This window comes from Petaurus breviceps, unplaced genomic scaffold, assembly GCF_028583685.1.
Source record: "Petaurus breviceps papuanus isolate PSGF00001 unplaced genomic scaffold, PetGlider_PUasm1.0 190, whole genome shotgun sequence".
Lineage (NCBI taxonomy): Eukaryota > Metazoa > Chordata > Mammalia > Diprotodontia > Petauridae > Petaurus > Petaurus breviceps.
The window spans coordinates 1,532,876-1,553,755 of NW_027185810.1; the positions used below are offsets into that span (position 1 = coordinate 1,532,876).

At 39.7% G+C, this 20,880-nt stretch overlaps 1 protein-coding gene across 1 annotated transcript in view; it reads left to right on the forward strand.

Annotated features, from left to right (window-relative positions):
* Positions 1-13,366, forward strand: part of RNF182 (ring finger protein 182) — a 41,050-nt gene extending 27,684 nt beyond the window's left edge. The window contains exons 2-3 of the mRNA XM_069092438.1: positions 3,070-3,202; positions 9,860-13,366. Coding sequence (XP_068948539.1) covers positions 10,033-10,776 — 744 coding nt within the window. The 5' untranslated portion in view covers positions 3,070-3,202; positions 9,860-10,032 and the 3' untranslated portion in view covers positions 10,777-13,366. The remainder of the gene's footprint in view (positions 1-3,069; positions 3,203-9,859) is intronic.
* Positions 13,367-20,880: the final 7,514 nt, after the last annotated feature.

A 20,880-nucleotide genomic window follows, 5' to 3' on the forward strand; every position in this document is an offset into this window, starting at 1 on the left:
GGGTGGTAGCTTATATGTACGTAGAATTATGTATGTGTATGGAATTTGATTATGATATTCCTGGGAGTCTTCATTTTGGGACCTATTTCAAGATGTGATCAGGGGATTCTTTTAATTTCTATTTTACCCTCTGGTTCCAGGATATATGGACAGTTTTCCTTTATAATTTCTTGAAATACAATGTCTAGGCTCTTTCTTTGGTCATGGCTTTCAGGTAGTCTTATCAGTTCTTAAGTTCCTTCCTTGATCTATTTTCCAAGTCAGCAAGTCAGTTTTTCCAGTGGGATAGTTGACATTTTTTCTATTTTTTCATTCTTTTGACTTTGTTTCATTATTTCTCGATGTCTTATAGGGTTATTAGCTCCCACTTTCCAAATTCTATTTTTTATTTTGCTTTTTGGAGGCGGGAAGGCAGGGTAATTGGGGTTAAGTGACTTGCCCATGATCACATGGCTAGTAAGTGTTAAGTATCAGAAGCTGGATTTGAACTCAGGTCCTCCTGACTCCAGGGTTGGTGCTCTATTCACGGTGCCACCTAGCTGCCCCTCAAATTCTAATTTTTAAGAAATTTTTTTTTTCAGTAAATTTTTATAACTCTTTTTCCATTTGGTTGATTCTTTTTTTAAGGGTATTATTGGTATTTTTTGTGCCTCTTTTACCAAGCAGTTAATTGTTTTTTTTTTCATAATTTTCTTCCTTTCATTTCTTTAACTAATTTTTCTACCACTTTTAATTGATGTTGAAAATACTTTTTTTTTTTTGCTTTCTAAGAATTTTTGTTCAGCTTGTGTCTAATGCACATTTTCCTTTGAGGCTTAGCTGTTTTGACTTCATTGTCTTCTTCTGAATTTAAGTCTTGATCATCCCTGTCACCATAGTAGCTTTTTATGGTCAATCTCTTTTTTTCTGCTCATTTTCAACCCTATTTTTGGGTTTTAAAGTTTATGTTAAAATTGGTTTCTGTTCCCAGCATGGGACAAGGGGAGGGGCACTATTCTAAGTTTCAGACCTTTTTGCACATTCTGCTTTCAAAGCTGGTACTGGAGGTTTTGGTATTTCCAAAGTGATGTGATCAGGGGAGAGGTATGGTCACTGCTATCCTGGCCTGTGTCCTGATCTTTACTCAGGAAAGACCCCTGCTCCCTTGGGGTCAGAAGTGATACTGCTTCTAATAGCCCTTGCTCCCTCTTGACTGAAAATGGTCCTCTTCACCCTTGAACCGTGACCCAGAAGTGGGTATAGGAAATGAATTTGCCAAGCAGCGTCCTAGTCTGCGTCCAGTGCTAGCACAAAGGGCCCCTGTGATCATTCTGACCAGTTACCAGGTCCTTTGACCATCTCTGGCTGGAGAACTCCCAAAGCTGCTGCTTCTTCTGTTGCTGCCACCTAGTTCCATACTGGTGTTTCATCCATGTGGGAATTGGACCAGGCTCTCCACTCCTTGTGTTACAGATTTTCCCTTTCCAACCTCCTAAGTTGTCTTGGGCTGGAGGAATGACAAACCCTGACCTTTTATTGGCTTACCCACTCCAGAATTCTATTTGAGGAATTATTTTAAAGTTATTTAGAGGGGGAATGTTGGGAGAGCTCAGCCGCTTCTACTCCGCCATCTTGGCCCTGCCCGTGGAAGTCTAAAATCAATAAATTTTGTAGGCTTAAATCAACATTCTGACTATACCTGTCCCTGGTGAAATAAATGTGGGGACATGAAAAATTTATTTTGTTATTTTTAAATTAACAAAATTTTACTTTATCCTCCTCTCAATTACAAAAAAGGGAAAAAACCCCCACAAAACTGCTTTGACAAATATGCATAGTTAAGCAAAACATATTCCAACATTGGCCATGTCATGTATATACACACATATACGTATATGTGTATACATACATATGTGTATATATACATAGACATACATATACACACACATATATTTAGGTATCTCACTTTGAACCTTGAGTTTATCCCTTCTCTGTCAAGGAAGTATCAGGCTTAATATTCAGTCCTCTACAATTGTAGCATGTCATTGCATTGATCAGAGTTCTTAAAACTTCAGAGCTGTTTGTCTTTACAATATGGATGCTACTGTATTATTAAGTGTTCTGGTTTTGCTTACTTAAGTCTATCAGTTCATCCAAGTCTTTCCAGGTTTCTCTGAAACCATTCCTTTGATCATTTCTTACATCCCAACAGTAACCTATCACATTTACACACCACAGTTCCTTCAACCATTCCTCAATTTTTGGGCGCCTCCCCCCTCCACCTTTCTAATTCTTTGGAACTATCTATTTTTGAAGGAATCCATCTGCTTGGCTAAACTTCGCAAAGGAAATATCCCGCTTTCCCTCTGTGCTGGTTAGGCCAACCAGTGTGTTTTGTTTAGTTTGTGGATGCCACATTTTAAGGAGGAAGACAGTCAGATTTGTGATGGATTTTGAGATCACTGAATGAGAATCAGTTGAAGAAACTGGGAATGTTTAGACTGGAGAAGGGGAGACTTAGGTGGGGAAATAATAGCTGTCTTTGCTATCTGAAGGGTTTCTATGTGTAAGAATATTCTGTTTGCCACAGAAGGCAGAATTCAGAGCAGTTGTAATTATAACTGACATTTATAGAACTCTCTGTAATTATTATCTCCTGTAAGCCTCACAACAACCCTGGGTGGTAGGTGTTACAGATACCATTATCCTCATTTTATAAATGAGTAAACCGAGGCACAGATAAGTCAAGTGACTTGTCAATGGCCACACAGAAAGTATCAGAGGAAGGATTTGACCCCATACCTTCCTGATTCCACATTCAAAAATCAAGCTATTCTTTCAGCGTTTTGAAGTTGTAAAGAGGCAGATTTTGAATGATTGAAGGAAGAGCTTCCTACCAAGTAAAGCTTTTAAAAAGTAGAATGGGAATAATGCCTTGCTTCCCCCCTCATTAGAGGTTGTGAAGGAAAGGCAGGATGATAACTTACTGGGGAGAGGGAATTCTGAATTAGTCATCAGTCAGCCTCCTTGCTCCCTTAGGTTCCTTCCAACTCAGAGATGTCCTGATTCTAAGTTTTTGTGTCATTCCAGGAGGTGTTGCTTGTAAATCGCTACATTTTCGGGCATGCCATTGAAGCACTGGCCAAACAAGGCCCTTGGTCATTCACTGCTGGAAGTAGCACTCTCAGAGACCCTTCTCCATGGGGTGTTTCAAAATAACAAAGTGAGTATGATAGGCATTGATCTGTTAACTGAATGAGTTAATTTCTTGTTGGGTATGTGAATATTGTAAAACGTCTTTCCATTTTATTAGCAGTCCCCTCTCTGGAATGTTTTGGATACATAAAATCATAACAAATATAACCACCCTAGACCATAGCAATATGGTATTTATAGTATTTCAGTAAGAAAAAATGGATAGGCTTCCTCAAAACAAAGCTAGTCACTAATGGTAACAGCTCTTTAGGCAAAGAGATAAGGATAATCTAATCCAAGATATTACCAGTGCCACTAAGCTGAGTTTAAACCTTTTTTTGTGGTAGAGAGTTTAACACAAAAGTAGAGATATCCCCAGTAGGATCTAGGTGGTGGGACAGTAGGTAGAGCTTTGCGCCTAGAGTTAAGGAAGACTGGAGTTCAAATCTAGTGTCAGACACTTACTAGTTGTGTGACACTGGGCAAGTCAGTCAACCACTTTCTACCTCAGTTTTCTCATCTGTAAAATGGGCATAATAATAGCACCTACTTCTCAGGGTTATTGTTAGGAGAGAATGAAATGATACTTGTAAAGCACCTAGCAAACTTTAGAGCTCTATAGAAAAGTTAGCTGTATAATACCATTAAGACAATTATGAATATGCTGGGATCCACATATTTCACATACAAATATGTAGGCTATATGTTTGCATGTCTGTCCATCTGTCTGTCTATACAGGATATCCTCCAAAGTCTTAAAGATCTTCCTGTTATATATTTTGTAATTGCACTAAGACTTTTAGGTACGCCCTATATATCTACTTGTATATCTTCTCTCTCTCTCTCTCTCTCTCTCTCTCTCTCTCTCTCTCTCTCTCTCACCCTCTCTGTCTGTCTGTTTGACACACATTCTGTTGAATACACACTGAGGCACATTTTCTCATGCTTCTTTATACCCACACGTCTACACGTTTTTTTTTTTTTTTGTCATTCTTTCTCCCACAAAGCCTGACCTCTCTTCTGACTCACTCAGTCTTACTGATAACACTGGAAACTGCTGCTATTGTGAATTCTGCTACCCTAGGTCTGATGTGGGAGGGAATTGAAGCTTTTGAAAAGGGGAAGTTGGGTCAGAAGTAGTAAGATCACTTGGTGGATTAGGATCTGTGTTAATGCTCTTTGGAGAAGACAGAAACCATTTATTAAGTGCCTACCGTGTGCCTGGCATTGTACTAAGTAAGCATGGGGTATACAAAAAAAGGCAAAAGATAGTCCCTGCCTCTGGTGGGTGATCTCACAATCTAATGAGGGAGACAACAAATGAAAATTATGCAAAAACAAGCCATGTGCGGGATACATAGGAAATAATTAACAGAGGAAAGGCATCAGAATTAAGAGGGATTAGGAAAGCCATCTTGTAGAGAGTGAGATTTCATTTGGGACTTAAAGGAAACCAGGAGGTGGAGATGAGGGAGAGCATTCTGGGCATATAGGACAGCCAGAGAAAAAGTCAGAGTTTGAGACAGATGGAGTGTCCTGTTTGTGGAAAAGCAGGAGGCCAGTGTCACTAGATCGAAGGGCATGGAAAGAAATAAGATGTAAAGAGATTGGAAAAGTAGGAAGGGAATATGATATGAAGGGCTTTGAGCATGAAATGGAGGATTTTGTATTTGATCCTGAGGGAGATAGGGAGCCACTGTCGTTTATTGAGGATGGGAGTGACATGGTTAGATCTGCACTTTAGAAAATCACTTTGGTGGCTGAATGGAGGATGGATTGGAGTGGTGAGTGACTTAAGACAGACAGACCCACCATCAGGCTATTGCAGTTATCAGGGTGTGTGGTGATGAGGACCTGTACCAGAGTGGTGACAGTGTCAGAGGAGAGAAGGGAGATGGGATGTGCTCAGCCATCGGTAGGGGAGATATCCCACACTTAAATCACAGTGTGTATTACTAATGTATCATGGCTGAGAGTGGTGATGGGGAGGGACTGCTTCTTTCTGTCCCCTACCCATGAGTTCTAGGAAACCTTCTTTCCTGAGAATGCAGTGGAAAATGGACACTGGTATTTGGCATCCGTCTACCAGATGCTCATGTCATGTAGGAAAGGTACAGACCCAGGATCAGGAGGCCAGCTCATGAACAGAGTATATGGAAGGATGGAATTGATGGTGATCCACTAGATCAAGGGAGGGGGTGTCATCAGTCAGCTATGGTCAGTGATTATTCATGGATGGTTATTATTTGCATGGAAGTAAATTATATATATATATTTATAAATAAATGTATATATGCTTATATACACCCTCATATAAATACACACACACTGTCATTCCTCAGTTTTCTTTGTTTGCAGGTTGCATGTGTCTTTTTCTTTTAATGAGCAGAAAATTTAAAAATTTCGTAGTGACTTTGTTCTCCTGAGCACATCTCCAGCCAGCCATCTGTTACATGCTTAGCAAATACAATCTCTATTTTAATGTCAGCCCAAGACAACAGTAAATAAGCAGGTTCTATAAAAATAGTCATAGATTGCTGAGCCAAACATTCATGATTTTTGGATTATAAGGTTGTTTTGAATCAGCGGCTTTCCATTAATGCATATGTGGGGATTGTTGAGGTAGAACTCAAAAGGGCCATCTTAGTCCAGCCCCATCATTTTACAGACAAGGAAAGGAAGGCCTGGAGGGGATGAGTGACTTGGTCAAGGTCGTGTAGATACTAGACAAAGGATTTGAAGCCAGGCCCACTGACTCCAGAGCCAAAATTCCTTTCACTGAACTTTTCTTCCTCCCTAATGATCCATGGAAAGCTTTTGATTCCATGCTGACTGCCCACTGCCGTCCAGCAGGGTTCTGGCAGCCCTTCACTATTATCTCTTGGTGTATACTCAGAAATACAAATGCATTGTTATATTTGCCTAAGCAGCAAATCATTAAAAGGCTAAATCTGCTACTAAAATAAATTGACTACCCCAAGGCCAGATAGAAATTGCTTTGTTCCACCCCCTCCATCTCACCTTCTATTACTAAAGATAATTGGGAGTTGACTATCTGTTTGAACTTGTGCACATAACCATCTATCCAAGGTCAGTAATGATAATGGGGGACCAATAGGAAAAATTTTTATTTTATTCATTTTTTTATATGTATAGTATAAGGCTACCTAACGAGGAGAAGATCTTAAGATCCTTGGGTATCACCAAGTTCAGCCACCTGTTTTTTTTTTTGGTGGGGGGAAGGCAGGGCAATTGGGCTTAAGTGACTTGCCCAAGGTCACATGCCTAGTAAGTGTTAAGTGTCTGAGGCCGGATTTGAATTTAGGTCCTCCTGACTCCAGGGCTGGTGCTCTATTCACTGTGCCACCTAGCCGCCCCCTAAGTTTTTTTTTTTCTGCTACAACCACCTCTTTTTTAGTAGAAAATGAAACTAAGAACCAGAAAGATTCAATAATTTTACTACTGTCCCACAGGTAGGAAGTGGAGGTACCAGGGCTCCCATATAGGCTCGTGTTCCTTCAACTATGACATGCTACCTATCTTCTGTGCATGGCTAAGCTGTGACTACTTAGGAGAGGATAAGGATAGACTTGTGATTTCATTGGAATAGGAAAACTTGATTTTCCTATTTTTTATTATTATAAATGTATATTTATTTCTTATTCCTTATATGTTTTATTGGGGCATCTAGGTGGTGCAGTGCAGCTGGACCTGGAGTCAGAAAAGCCAGAGTTCAAATGTGACCTTAGGCACTTACTGTGTGACCCTGGCCCAGTCCCTTAACTAACCAACTTGCATAAGACTGAAGAAGATAATGGCAAACCACTCCAGTAACTTTGCCAAGAAAACCTCTGGGCCAGTTGGTCCACAGGGTCATGAAGAGTTGGATATGACTGAACAACAAGAAAAAGTATGTTTTGTATTGGGAGGAGAAGTTTTTTTCTGTCAATTCAGGTCAGCACCTTCTCTGTAATTTATGATCACGGAGAGTTGCCTGGTACAGTGAGAGCTTAAGGAACTTTTTCTGGGGTTGGTCAGTGACAAGAGGCAACGCTAGAATTCAGGTCTTCCTGATTCTGAGGTCAAGTCTGTAGCTACCACTCCACCCTTATACACAGGGCGTGTGTGTGTGTGTGTGTGTGTGTGTGTGTGTGTGCGCGCGCATATGTGTTTGTGTGTGTATTTTTTCCCTTCTTAAAAAAATGAAACTACTAGGGGTATCTCAAGGCTTAGGCTCTCCTTGTTTATAATAGGGACATCTTGTTCCATTCTTGACTAGGTGAATAGGTATGCAGCCGGTTAAGTATTTAAGGATATTCCGTGGAGTGTCAGAGCAAAAAGAAAAAAAGATTGCCAACTGAATGGCCAGTTACTTTGCATTGATATGGAAAGAACAATCTGTTCTGTACGTTTTCTGGTCATTGGTTTTCACCTCCATTCCATCTTGTTGTTGTTGCTCAGCCATTTTCAGTCATGTCCAACTCTTTGTGGCCCCATTTGGGGTTTTCTTGGCAAAGATACTGGAGTATTTTGCCATTTCCTTCTCTAGTTCATCTTGCAGATGAGGAAACTGAGGCAAACAGGATGAAGTGACTTGCCCAGGGTCACATAGCTAATAAGTGTCTGAGGCCAGATTTTAACTCATGTTTTCCTGTCTCCAGGCCCAGTGTTCTGTGCACTGGGCCCCTTCACTGATTCTCCTTTTCATCCTAGCACCCTCTAGTTTTCTCCAAGCATTACCTGAAAGAGCCCTTTCTTCTATGGGCTGTCAAGCCCTGCAAGAGACTATTTGGACCACAATCAATCAGTCAGTCAATCAACATTTAATTTAAACTCCTACTGTGTGTACCTCTGGCTCTTGAGTTATTGACATCATAATAAGTAAATTATGTCTTTTGTTCAGGTCCCTTGGTATTTTTAAATGGTCAGTTTTTTTTTTTTTAAACTTTCTGGAACAGTTTTCTCTCTTGTCTCTTCTCTTTTCATTGCTGTATGGCATTTAACAATTCATCCACTAGCATGTTGTCCTTGACTGGAAGGCATATGAGCTCCATCAAAGAGAGCTTTTCAAATGTAGAATCTTTGCTGTCCTGGGGCCAAGGATGTATTGCACACTGAAGAAGTTTAGTATTTGAAGAAAATTGCTTCTATATATCAAAATCTAGAAAGCATCTTTAAAAAAAATGTGGACTTAAAAAATTATTTATTTGCTTTTGGTTTACAACATTCAGTTCCACAATCCTTTGAGTTTCAAATTTTCTCCCCTTTCTCTCCTCCTCTCCCACCCCCACTCCCGTGGCGGCATGAAATCAAATACAGGATCTACAAATACCTTCACATTAAACATTAGTCAAGTTGTAAAGAAGGATTATAACCCTTGGAGTGAACAGTGAGAAAGAGGAAACAAAACAAAAGAAAAAAGAAAAAAAGAGCAAGCAGTTTGCTTCAATCTGCATTCAGACTCTAGTTCTTTCTCTGGGTGAGGATATCTCTTTCCATCATGAGTCTTTTGGAGTTATCTTATAACCTTGTATTGCTGAGAGGAGCCCAGTCTATCCAAGTTAGTTGTCATGCATACAATGTGTCTGTAATTGTGAACAAAGTTCTCCTGGTTCTGCTCTCCTCACTCAACATCAGTTTATATAAGTCTCTCCAGGTTATTATGAAGTCCATTTACTCCTCATTTCTTATAGCACAATAGTATTCCATTACCATTCCCCAATTGATGGACATCCCTTTGATTTCCAATTCTTTTCCACCACAAAAAGAGATGCTATAAATATTTTTGTACATATGGGTCCTCCTCCCACTTCTCTGATCTCTTTGGGATATAACCCTAGAAGTGGTATTGCTGAGTCAAAGGGTATACACTTATTTATAGCCCTTTGGGCATAGTTCCATACTGGTCTCCATAATGGTTGAATCAGTTCACAACTCCACCAACAGTGCATCAGTGTTCCAATTTTTCCACATCCTCTCCAGCATTTATCATTTTTCTGTTTTGTCATCTTAGCCAATCTGACCAGTGAGATGTGGTACCTCAGAGTCTTTTTGATTTGCATTTCTCTAATCAGTAGTGATTTGGAGCATTTTTTATATGCTTATAGATATCTTTAATTTCCTCCTCTGAAAACTGCCTATTCGTATCCTTTAACCATTTATCAATTGGGGAGTGAGTGACTTGTATTATTATAAATTTGACTCAGTTCTCTGTATATTTTAGAAATGAGGTCTTTATTAGAGACACTGGTTGTAAAAATTCTTTCCCAATTTAGAAAGCATCTTCTAATTCTAATTTCAATTTAGAAAGCATTTTGTTGTTATCCAGTTGTTTTTTAGTCACGTACAATTCCTCCTCACCCCTTTTGGGTTATTCTTGGCAAAGATACTGGACTGGTTTACTAGTTCCTTCTCCAGCTCATTTTACAGGTGAGGAAACTGAGGCAAACAGGGTTAAGTGACTTGACCAGGGTCATACAGTTGGTAAATATCTGAAGCCAGATTTGACCTCAGGAGGATGAATCTTCTTGATTTCAGGTCCAGCACTCTATCCATTGTGGCACCTAGTTGTCCCGTTAAGTAAATAAATTTAATAAATTGAAGTACCTATACTTTATATATAAACTTGAAAAAAAAACCCAAAACTTATTTGTTAATTTTGTCAGAATCTTTCTTTTCTTCACAGAATCTTCATGTTGCCTTTTTCTACATAAGTCTGGGCAACAAAGTTACCTGCAGAAGCTGAGAATGAACGTGGGCATCCTGCTTGATTTGAATGGTATGAGGCTCTCCGGGATTGCCTAGACATCCCTTAGAACCCCCCTGCTGGTAGAGGAGCCCACAGAAGACAGCCCAAAGATGACCAGCCAACCTCCAGAGGATACAGCCGAGTCCCCTGTCTCTGATGAGCTCGAGTGTAAGATCTGCTATAACCGTTACAACCTGAGGCAGAGGAAGCCCAAAGTACTAGAATGCTGTCACCGTGTGTGTGCCAAATGCCTTTACAAGATCATTGACTTTGGAGATTCCCCTCAGGGTGTCATCGTGTGTCCTTTCTGTAGGTTTGAGACCTGCCTGCCCGATGATGAGGTTAGCAGCCTCCCCGATGACAACAACATCCTTGTGAACTTGACTTGTGGAGGAAAGGGGAAGAAATGCTTGCCAGACAATCCCACAGAGCTGTTGCTGACCCCCAAAAGGCTGGCCTCCCTGGTCAGTCCTTCCCACACTTCCTCCAACTGCCTGGTGATCACCATCATGGAAGTACAAAGAGAGAGCCCTCCGTCTCTGAGCTCCACCCCCGTGGTGGAGTTTTACCGGCCCACCAGCTTTGACTCTGTTGCTACTGTGTCCCACAACTGGACAGTGTGGAATTGTACCTCTCTGCTCTTCCAGACATCGATCCGAGTGTTAGTTTGGTTGCTAGGGTTGCTGTATTTCAGTTCTCTACCCTTAGGAATCTATTTACTGGTCTCTAAGAAAGTTACCCTTGGGGTTGTCTTTGTTAGCCTTGTCCCTTCGAGCCTTGTTATTCTTATGGTGTACGGTTTTTGCCAGTGTGTATGCCATGAATTTTTAGACTGTATGTCATCGCCTTCATAATAGATGCTACAAAAATGAGAAATTTAATATGCTTTGCCATGTTCGTAGCTTAGTTCATTTAATTTTTTTTAGTGTTCTTATTTATGATTTGTGTCTCTAATGTTAACAGACACATGAATTACATTTTAATGGTCTATTTTCCTCATCAATCTGTATCCTTTGGTTTATTTATTATTTTTTCTTAATACTGATAGTAAAATTTGTTACTTCAACTTGGGGGTTAGGCTTTAGGAAAGAAACAGATATGCCCAAGTTAAGCCTTCTTGGATTTCAAAGGGAATAGTGTCTACCCAAAGGAAAAAAACAGAGAATTTCAGGCAGTGTTGTCACACAGACACCCTAATGGGAGTAATGGTGCTCCTACCTTGTGTAGTAGCAGAGATTTTTGCCATAAGTTAATAATGAACTGGCTTCTCTTTGCATAATCATCACCGTTACATTTATGAAAGGAGGGCATAAGTTTCTCCATGTCAAAGGCTTTCAAAGTGTGCATTCACCTTTGATATTTCTGTTGCTACCTTCCCTCAATTCATCCACCCTGCTTTTCTTTCTTTTCTCTTGATATCACCCTCTATCATTTAATGTGCAATTCAAGACATCTGTCTCTTCTGTACAATCTTCCTGATCCTAAAGCCCCCACACCAGGGGTGGGTAGCCTGCAGCCTCAAGGCCACTTGTGGTCTCTTTAGGTCCTCAAGTGCAGACCTTTGACTAAATCCAAACTTCACAAAACAAATTCCCTTAATATAAAATAAAATTTAAAATTTAATTTAAAATTAAATTAAATTAACATTAATTTAAATTAAAATTTAAAAATTAATAAAATAAAAATCCTTAATAAAAAATTTATTATCTGTAAAACTTGGTCTCAGTTAAAGGGCCACACTTGAGGACCTAGCGAGCCACATGTGGCTTCAAGGCTGCAGGCTCCCCACCTCCTCCTCAGACTCATTCTGCTGAACCAATCTCTTCCACTGCAGAGTTCTCTTTGAAAACAATGACAAATTTGGACCATATGAGAATTTGGCCATTTGTTCTCAAGACAGATTTTTTTGAACCCTCTACCCTTCTGTGAGAAGTACCAGAGACCTTCTGTGTTTTTGCTTAAGTATATCTGATCCGTCACTCTGTTATTCCTTCAGTCTTCATTCCCTATCATGAGAAAATAGGTCTCCTTTTCCATTAATTCCTATAAGGGGAGGAGAAAGGGTGATTTACTAAACAAAATTTGGACCCCCTTGCCTTCCTACCCCTTTGTCCTGCCACTTTAATTTCAAAGGACACAGACTAATTTATTTAATCTTTAGTTTTTGGAGATGCAGAATGAAATGCTCTAATTCATTGTTTGTAGAGTTGAGAACATACATGTTCTGTTTTGCTATACTGAGTAGCAATAAAGTATGAAGACTTTAGGTTTATGTACATGACTGCTGTATGTCATCTATGAGTGGGCATGGGGGAAGGAGCAAGCAAGGTGCAAGAAGGCTTTGCTAGGGATATACCCAAAAGAACTCAAATAACGGTCATAGAACTGGAGGCAGCCATCTGTGACCACATTGGTTGCTATCCCTGATGTTCTAAAGTCAGAGCAGTCTAATTACAAAGTGGGATCAATTTATTTCAGTGAAAGCCATGGGTTAATGTGACCTGAGTGAAGGGACCATTTTTCTTGAGGTAGAGGAAGTTGACTATATACTTCTGAGAAGAATTGTTCAGCAGATTTTAGGTTTTAAAATGCACTCCGTCAGCCAGAACTAGGCATCCATACCCAGTGGAAAAAAGAAACCTTTTTAATACCCCCTTGATGACTATTAGCATTACCATATTTGCATTTTTTTGAAGGAGTATTACTAAGATACTACTTACTCTAGTTTGTGATGAAATATTTGTTGTGAGGTGGTAGCTACAGTGGACCCTATTCCAATTTCTTTAGTCAGCTAAAATGAATGGTTATTTCCAGAATAGTTGTTATCATTTAATTATATAATTGTTAACTTTCAGACTATTTATGCCAAGGTCAATTTGGCCAGAAAGAACATGTGGAATCTGGCCTAGTGAATTTATCATGAGGTATATATATATATATATATATATATAGCTAAATAAATTTATGAATCCATAAAAATCTAGTTTAGATAAGAGTTCAACGTGAGTGCAACTCCCAGAAAACTATTTGTTCCTGAAGTAAATGTCATGTTTAGAAGATGTTATGTTGGAGTTTGCATAGTTATAAGGGTTTTAAAAAAATGTTTATTTGGTCTGAAGTGTAACATCTAGTAAGTAGATAGGTGGAGTTATATACATTAATGAGATTCTAGGAAGTTTGGGAAATTTGAACTATCTGTTTAGCGTCTTTGTGTAAATAATGTGTCTGCAGTGCTCAATTTATGTATCCTCAAGCAAAATGGTGGTCTTTTTTTAAGTTACCAGTGAATTAACTTTGGTTCAGAAGTAAATTTTACCAATACCTTTAAAACCTACTAAATGGATAACAATAATAACTTCTCTATGTTGTTACATGAAAAAGAAAGGACAATGCTTCAATATTATGATCACTGTGATATAGTTTTGTTTTGTCATTAAATCATTATTATTCCCAAATTGGATGTTTGTTTTCTGTGATTCAGAGATGGAGTCCTATGTTTATTTTGACACTGTACAAAATGTTAGATTGATTCAAACAGGTGTATTTTCAGAACATCAAGTCCTAGTATAAGTTAGAATTTGTTGGATCAGTGATTTGTTAGAAGGTTCTAGTTCTCTCCTGGAAGGAAACCAAAGAAGAGGGGACAGAAAAAATGGTTATTTTGTTGTTTAGTTAATTTGCCCGACTTTGCTGAGATGCCAGACAGCACAGAATCTGTCTCAGCTGGGGTGCAGGGCAGTGCTAAAATCCTCATTCAGCAAAATAGGATCATACACAGAGAAAATAGAAAACTAGGGAACATATAATTAGTGTACTCTTTAAATTGAACTAGGAACATATGCTAATCAATGCCTAATTATTACAAATGGTGACAGTAATATCATATTTCTTGGCATGAAAGTAGCAAAGAGTCAGTTAATTGCGTTACTTTTAATTGTTTTTAAAGTGCTAGGGTGATAAATGACAGTAAACTCTTAAGTGTTAATGGAAACCCTTATTCAAACCACCATTTTAAGACTAAGAATCAGGGAGAGCTTGTGGGAGAGAAAAGGCCTGAATTTCAGCTTTCAGTAAGGTTTGTGAAGAATGCTCCTCCCCCCCTCTCCCTCTTCGCCTCCCTCTCCCTCTCCCTCCCTTTCCCTGTCTTGCTCTTCCTCTCCTCTCCCCCTCTCCATCTCCCTTTCCCTCATCCCCTCTCTCTTCCTCTACCTCCCTCTCTCACCCCCTCTCCCTCCCTCTCCCTGTCTCTCCCTGTCTCTCTCTCCCTCTCCTTTCCTCCTCTCCCTCTCTGTCTCTGTCTCTGTCTCTCTTCCCCTCTCTCCCTCCCTTACCCTCCCTCTCCCTGTCTCTCTCTCCTTCTCTGCCTCTCCCTATCTCTCTCCTCTCCCCTCTTCCCTCTGCTCCCCTCTCCTCTCTACAGATGAGGAAACTGTGGCAAACAGGGTTACATACCTTGCACAGGTTCACATAGCTAGTAAGTCAGAAGGCAGATTTGAACTCAGGTCCTCCTGACTCTAGGCCACCTACTCTATCAACGGTGGTACCTAACTGCTCCCTAATAACAATAGAATTGTCAAATAAAAGTTCCTTGAGGACTTTCTTCTTGGTGCTTAGCAAGTATGTCTCACTACATAGCAGTGCTTAGAAAATAGGTTAAAATAAATAGCTCTAGGAGCTTCACCTTCTGGCCCAAATGAATTAAACTGAGGTGCTGAAAGAATCTGAAGATGTGATCAGTAAGGCAGGATTGATAATCTTTGAGGAATCATGGCAAACAAAGGTATTAGAAAGCTGCACGGCAAATCTCTCTACATGCAGAATTCTAGAATGGTTTGTAAGCTCCTAGAAAACGTATGACAACATCCAGGCTAGTGTAGGTTAACCTCATCTGCTTCTCACTGGACTGGATTTCAGCAAGAGATCTGACGAAGTTTCTTAGGATACTCTTGCAGACAAAATGGAGGGAATTCTGTAGGAGAGCCTGATCAAGTCCAGAGTTAGGATAAGGCACCTTAGGCTTGACTTGAGAATTGGTCTTCTATTTCTCCTTTTACTACTAATAATGACAATAATAATAGCATTTATATGACACTGAGATTTGCAAAGAGCTTTACAAATATCTCATTTTATCCTCAACAACCCTGTGAAATAGTTGCTATTATTATCCCCATTTTACAGATGAGGAAACTGAAACAGAAAGAGGTTCAGTTACTTGCCTACAGCTACACAATTAGTAAATATCTAAGACTGGATTTGAACTCACTTCTTTCTGACTCCAGGTCCAGCACCAACCCCTGGACCACCTAGCTGAGAAAGGTCGAATCTTTTCTCCATAATCCATGGGACTTATCATAAAACAATGACTTATTTTCTACAAAGATTTCTAGTTTAAAATGTGCATGTGAAATAAAATTCTTCTTGCAGTTACATGAATTTAAAAAAATTATATACTACGTCTTCTGGCAAATTTCTGTTCTCATGGAGCTCATGTTGTAAGATTTATCAAAGGATTCCTGCTTACCCTCCTATATGTTGAACTCTATCTGGTGCCTACTTTTCCTCAGGTCAACATTATTGTCAGTGATTTAGACTAGGTTGTCGATGACACGCTTATCATATCTGCAGATAAAGCAAATCTGGGAGAAGCATCAAGCCTCTTATTTCCTTCCTTCTGGTCCCAGGAGAGATGTTCCTATCCCACACTAAAGTGAATTCCTCTTCCTATGTTGTTGATCCCATTTCTTTGTGTGAATGAATGAGAATAAGCACCATGTGCCTTGCAAGCACTATACTAAGTGTTGGGGCTACAAATGCAAAAGCATGATGGTCCCTGGCCTCAGAGAGCTTACATTCCAATAGGGGAGATGGTATATATAGGGGAATGATGGCTAGGAGACTTATAGTCAGGCAATCACTGAAAATGATGAAAGGAACAATATGGCATCTTGTTGGCACACCCTTTCCAGGGGCAATGGTGGTATTAATTTGATTACAGAGCAGGAGACAGAAAAGGAGGGAGTAGGGTAAAGAAGAGGGAGATGCACTATCCCAGGGAATGCAGAACCTAGCGACTTTCCTTGCTCTAGCAGTCATCTCTTTTGCAGAAATTAATTTTCTTCCTCTTTGATCACCCCCTCCATTCCTACACTCTGATACTAGCTCATCCCTTTCATTTCCATCACTGCTAAATTTCTTTTTTTTAATCAAATGCTTTATTAACTTCAAGTTTACATCATTCATTTCCACAAGATTTTTACAAATTTTCTCCCCGTTTTTCCCCTACCCACCACTCCAAAATAGCGATCCCACTGGATATCCCCTCCTCCAATCTTCTCTCTCCCATATCTTCTCCCATACATCCTCCAACTTTCCAGTAGGGCACAGTGGATCTCTATGCCCCAGTGCCTGTATATCTTATTTCACAGTTACATGTAAAATAATATTAATAATAGTATATATATATATTTAAACATTTGATTTTAAAACTTTGAATTCCAGATTCATTCCCTTCCTCCCTTGTCACCCACCCTTACTGGGAAGATAAGCAATTCAGTATAGGTTGTACATGTGTAGGTAGCTATGAAAAACATTTCCATAGTGGATATATTGTAAAAGACTAACTATTTCCCTCCCTCCTATCCCACCTCCCACTTGTTCTATTCTGTACTTAGATCTTGTCCCTTTTCAAAAGTAGGTGCTTCCAACTTCCCTCCCCTCCAGCCTGCCCTCCCTTCCATCATCCTCCCTCTCATCCCCTTCCCCCCTACTCTCCTATAGGGTGAGATACCCTATTTAGTGTGTATGCCATTCCCCCCCTAAGCCAAATTCAATGAGAATAAGGTTGACCCATTCCCTTTTCCCTTCCTATTCTTCCCCTCCATTGTAACCATTTTCCCTTGCCTCTTCTATATGAAATAGTTTACCCCATTCTGTCTCTCCCCATCTCCTCTCATTATATTCCTCTCTCACCTCTTAATATCACCTTTTAAATATCATTCCTTCCTATCCAATTGGTCCTGTGCCCTCTATCTATGTATACCTGTAAACATATATACACACATTCACATATGTATTCAGACACCCATATTCCTCCTATATAGACATACATACATACATATATATATATACACACATACATTTCTATTCCCTTCAACTATTCTCATACTGAGAAAAGTTTCATAAGTTACAATTATCGTTTTTCTATGTAGGAATGTAAATAGTTCAACTTTGATAAGTTTCTTATGATTTCTTTTCCCTGTTTACCTTCTAATGCTTCTTGTATCTGAATGTCAAATTTTCTATTCAACTCTGATTTTTTCATCAACAATACTTCAAAGTCCTCTATTCCACTGAATGACCATATTTTCCCCTGAAACATGATATTCAGTTTTGCTGAGTAGGTGATTCTTAGTTTTAATCCCAGCTCCTTTGACCTCCACAATATCATATTCCAAGCCCTTTGATCTCAGTGTAGAAGCTGACAGATCCTGTGTTATCCTGATTTTGTTTCCACAATATGCAAATTATTTCTTCCTGGCTGCTTGTAATATTTTCTCCTTGATCCGGGAATTCCAGAACCTGGCTATAATATTCCTAGGAGTTTTCTTTTTGGGATCTTTTTCAGGAGGTGGTTGGTAGATTCTTTCAACCTCTATTTTGCCCTCTGGTTCTAAAACATCAGGGCAATTTTCCTTGAGAATTTCTTGAAGGATGATTTCTAGGTTCTTTTTTTGATCATGGCTTTCAGGTAGTCCAATAATTTTAAAATTATCTCTCCTGTATCTATTTTCTAGGTCAGTGGTTTTTCCCATGAGATATTTCACATTGCCTTCTATTCTTTTATTTGTTTGGATCTGTTTAACAGCATCTTGATTTCTTATAAAGTCACTAGCTTCCATTTGCTCCAATCTAATTCTGAAGGAATGATTCTCTTTAGTGAGCTTTTAAGATTCTTTTTCCATCTGGCAAATTCAGATTTTTAAGGCATTCTTCTCCTCATTGCCTTTTTGAGCCTCTTTTGCCATTTGAGTTAGTCTATTTTTTAAGGGGTGATTTTCTTCAGTCAGGTTGTTGACTCTCATTTCATAATTTTCTTGCATTGTTCTCATTTCTCTTTCCCATTGTTCCTCTACTTCTCTTATTTGATTTTCAAAATCCTTTTTAAGCTCCTCTTATGGCCTGTAACCAGTTCGTATTTTTCTTGGAAGCTTTTGGTGCAGGAGTTCTGACTTCATTGTCTTCCTCCTGTTCCATGCTTTGATCCTTTTTGTCCCCAAAATAGGAGTGTTAAGTTGAGTTGCTCTGTTTGCTTTTCTTCCCTAGTTTGCTCATGTTGCCACTCAATTACTTGACTTTTGGGCTTTATGCCACAGTAGGACTCTGCTACCAGACAGGGGAGCTTCATCCAAATTGCTGGGGTTTTCTCAGCTGCTGAAGGTATTAGTTAGGCCCTCTCTGAAGCCTCCACATACTCTGGCAAACTGGTCACACACCCCAGGACCTCCACCCTAGACCGCAATCCAGATCCAAGCAGGTTAAAGCAAGAGCAATTACCCCTCAGACTGGTTGCTTGCTCCCCCTACAATCTGAAGGCCAGGAGCTGAAGCTGCCACGTGGCTGTGGCTGCATGGTTACAGTGCCTCAGCCACTTCTCCACTTGGGGGCAAAGGCTGACCTCACAAACTACTGGATCCCCAAATCCACACTGCACTGAACTCTCACTTTGTCCTTGGCATCTATGTGTTGATAATTCTGTAAACCACCACAGCCGCTGTTGATCTGAAGTCCCTCCAGCTGGCAGCTGGTTGTGGTTGCCCTGAAGCTAAAACCTCAGGCTCACGTGGGGCTGGGCTCGGCTCCCAGAGCACTGATCTGGCCACTTCCTGCCAGTGTGCTGGGCTGTCCTCAGTGGAAGGTTTGCTTCTCTGTGTCATTTCGTGGGTTCTGTAGCTCTAAAGTTTCTTCAGAGTCACCTTTTACATGAATTGGAGGAGGTGGAAGCTGGAGCCCTGCAGAAGTCCTGTTTCTACTCCACCATCTTGACCCATTGCTAAATTTCTTGAAATTTCTTTACTTGATGCCTTCATGTCTTCACTATTCACTGTCTTCTCTCCTTGTAATGACATGAATAAAAAAACACAAAACAAACCATTATATATTACATATGCTGGTGGATGCAAACAGAATACAGTTTCTGCTCTCAAGGAGCTCACCTTATAATGGGGGAGATAGACAGTAGGTTTCAGCTATTAATCAGATGACCTGGGGACCCTCAGGTTTCAGGGGTGAGGCAGATGGATGGTAGTGCATCTTCTTTCTTGTCATTTCCATGACTAAAACCATATCTTTTTCTGGTGTTTTATCTATTTAACAATGTGAAGGACTTTGGTGGTAAGAAGTGTTTTGTTTCTTCATAGGAACTGAGGAGACAGGGCTGCAGCCCCATTCAGAGGCAGTTGCCAGGTCCCATCTAGGAATGGCTGACTTCCCAGATGGTGGTCTCTGGGTTGGGGCTGGATGTAGGCTAAGTGTCTGGGTCAGGAAGCTGCTGTTCTACCTAATCAATACCCTCTCCTCTCTTGGCTTTGGAGACAACATGCTTAGGGTTCTTCTTCCTCTCCTTTAATAGACCCTTCTCTGTCTCATCTTCTTGCCAATCAGTTAATACAGTTGTTTGTCAACCACCTTATCTGTTTGTCTTCTCTAATCTCACATCTGGCAATCTTAGTTATTCTCATAGCATCCATGATGTAAATGACTCCTAATTCTATATCTCATGTTCTGACTTCCAGGACCGTATCTCCAGCTGCCTATAGAAATCTGCTTAGATCTCTCACTAGCACATCCAACTCAGTGTCTCTAAGGAGAGGTTATAATCTTTACCTCTAAATCTAGTCTTTCTTCTGATTTCACTATACCTATTAGGGTCCCCTTTCAGTCTCCAATACTCAAGACTTTTTTGATTCTTCTCTATGTCTTATTTTTCATATCAATCATTCAACATTTTGAAAGTGCCTACTATGTTGCCAGGCACTGTGCTAAGGGCTGGGTATACAAGAAGAGGCAAATGACAGTTTTTGCCTTCAAGGAGCTTGCAATCTAGTGGGAGAGGCAATATGTAAACAAATATATAAAGCAAGTTATATATAGAATAAATAGGAAATAATTAACAGAGGGAAGACACTGACCTCAAGAGGGGAGGGGGAAAGTCTCCTTTAGAAGGTAGAATTTTAGTACTGTCCCCTCTTTCTATTCCCACTTCCACCATTCTCATCATCACCTGCATGAATTATTATACTTTCCTTTTAGCAAGTATTCATATCTCTTTCCTTTCTAGTTCATCCTTCACAATAATACCAAAATAGATCTGGTTCTGTCTTTATACCAAGAAATCTTCAGCAGCTTTCTATTACCTATTGAGTAAAGTTCAAATTCCATTAACTGGCATTCAAGGCTCTTAACAATCTGATGCCAACCCTACTCATGTATCCTTATCTCACATTCTTTCTAGGCACTCTATGCTACAGCAAAATTCAATTACTCTCTGTGATCCAAACAATCCTAACATTGTAGCTGTCTCTCTGTCTTGGCCCTTGCTATGCTCAATGATTGAAAAGGTTGGTCTTTACCTCTTAAATGTCTGCCCATACTGTGAAACTCAACTCAGATATAGTCCCTGCCTCTATCCCCAACTTCTATCAGTAAGACCCTCTTCTTTGTACCTTACATACCATTGTGTTTTGCCTCTTTGTAATGAATCTCATAACATCATATATTAATCTTTGTGTCTTATCTACCTACTATAAAGTAGGAAATATATTTTACTTAAACCTTACATTTTACCCCTTTCCATCAACACGGAGCACTGCTCTAAGACAGCAAATATTTATTTGATAAATGAATGAATGAATGAATGAATGAAAATGGCCCAAATATTTGATTCAGGGTAGATATTTCTG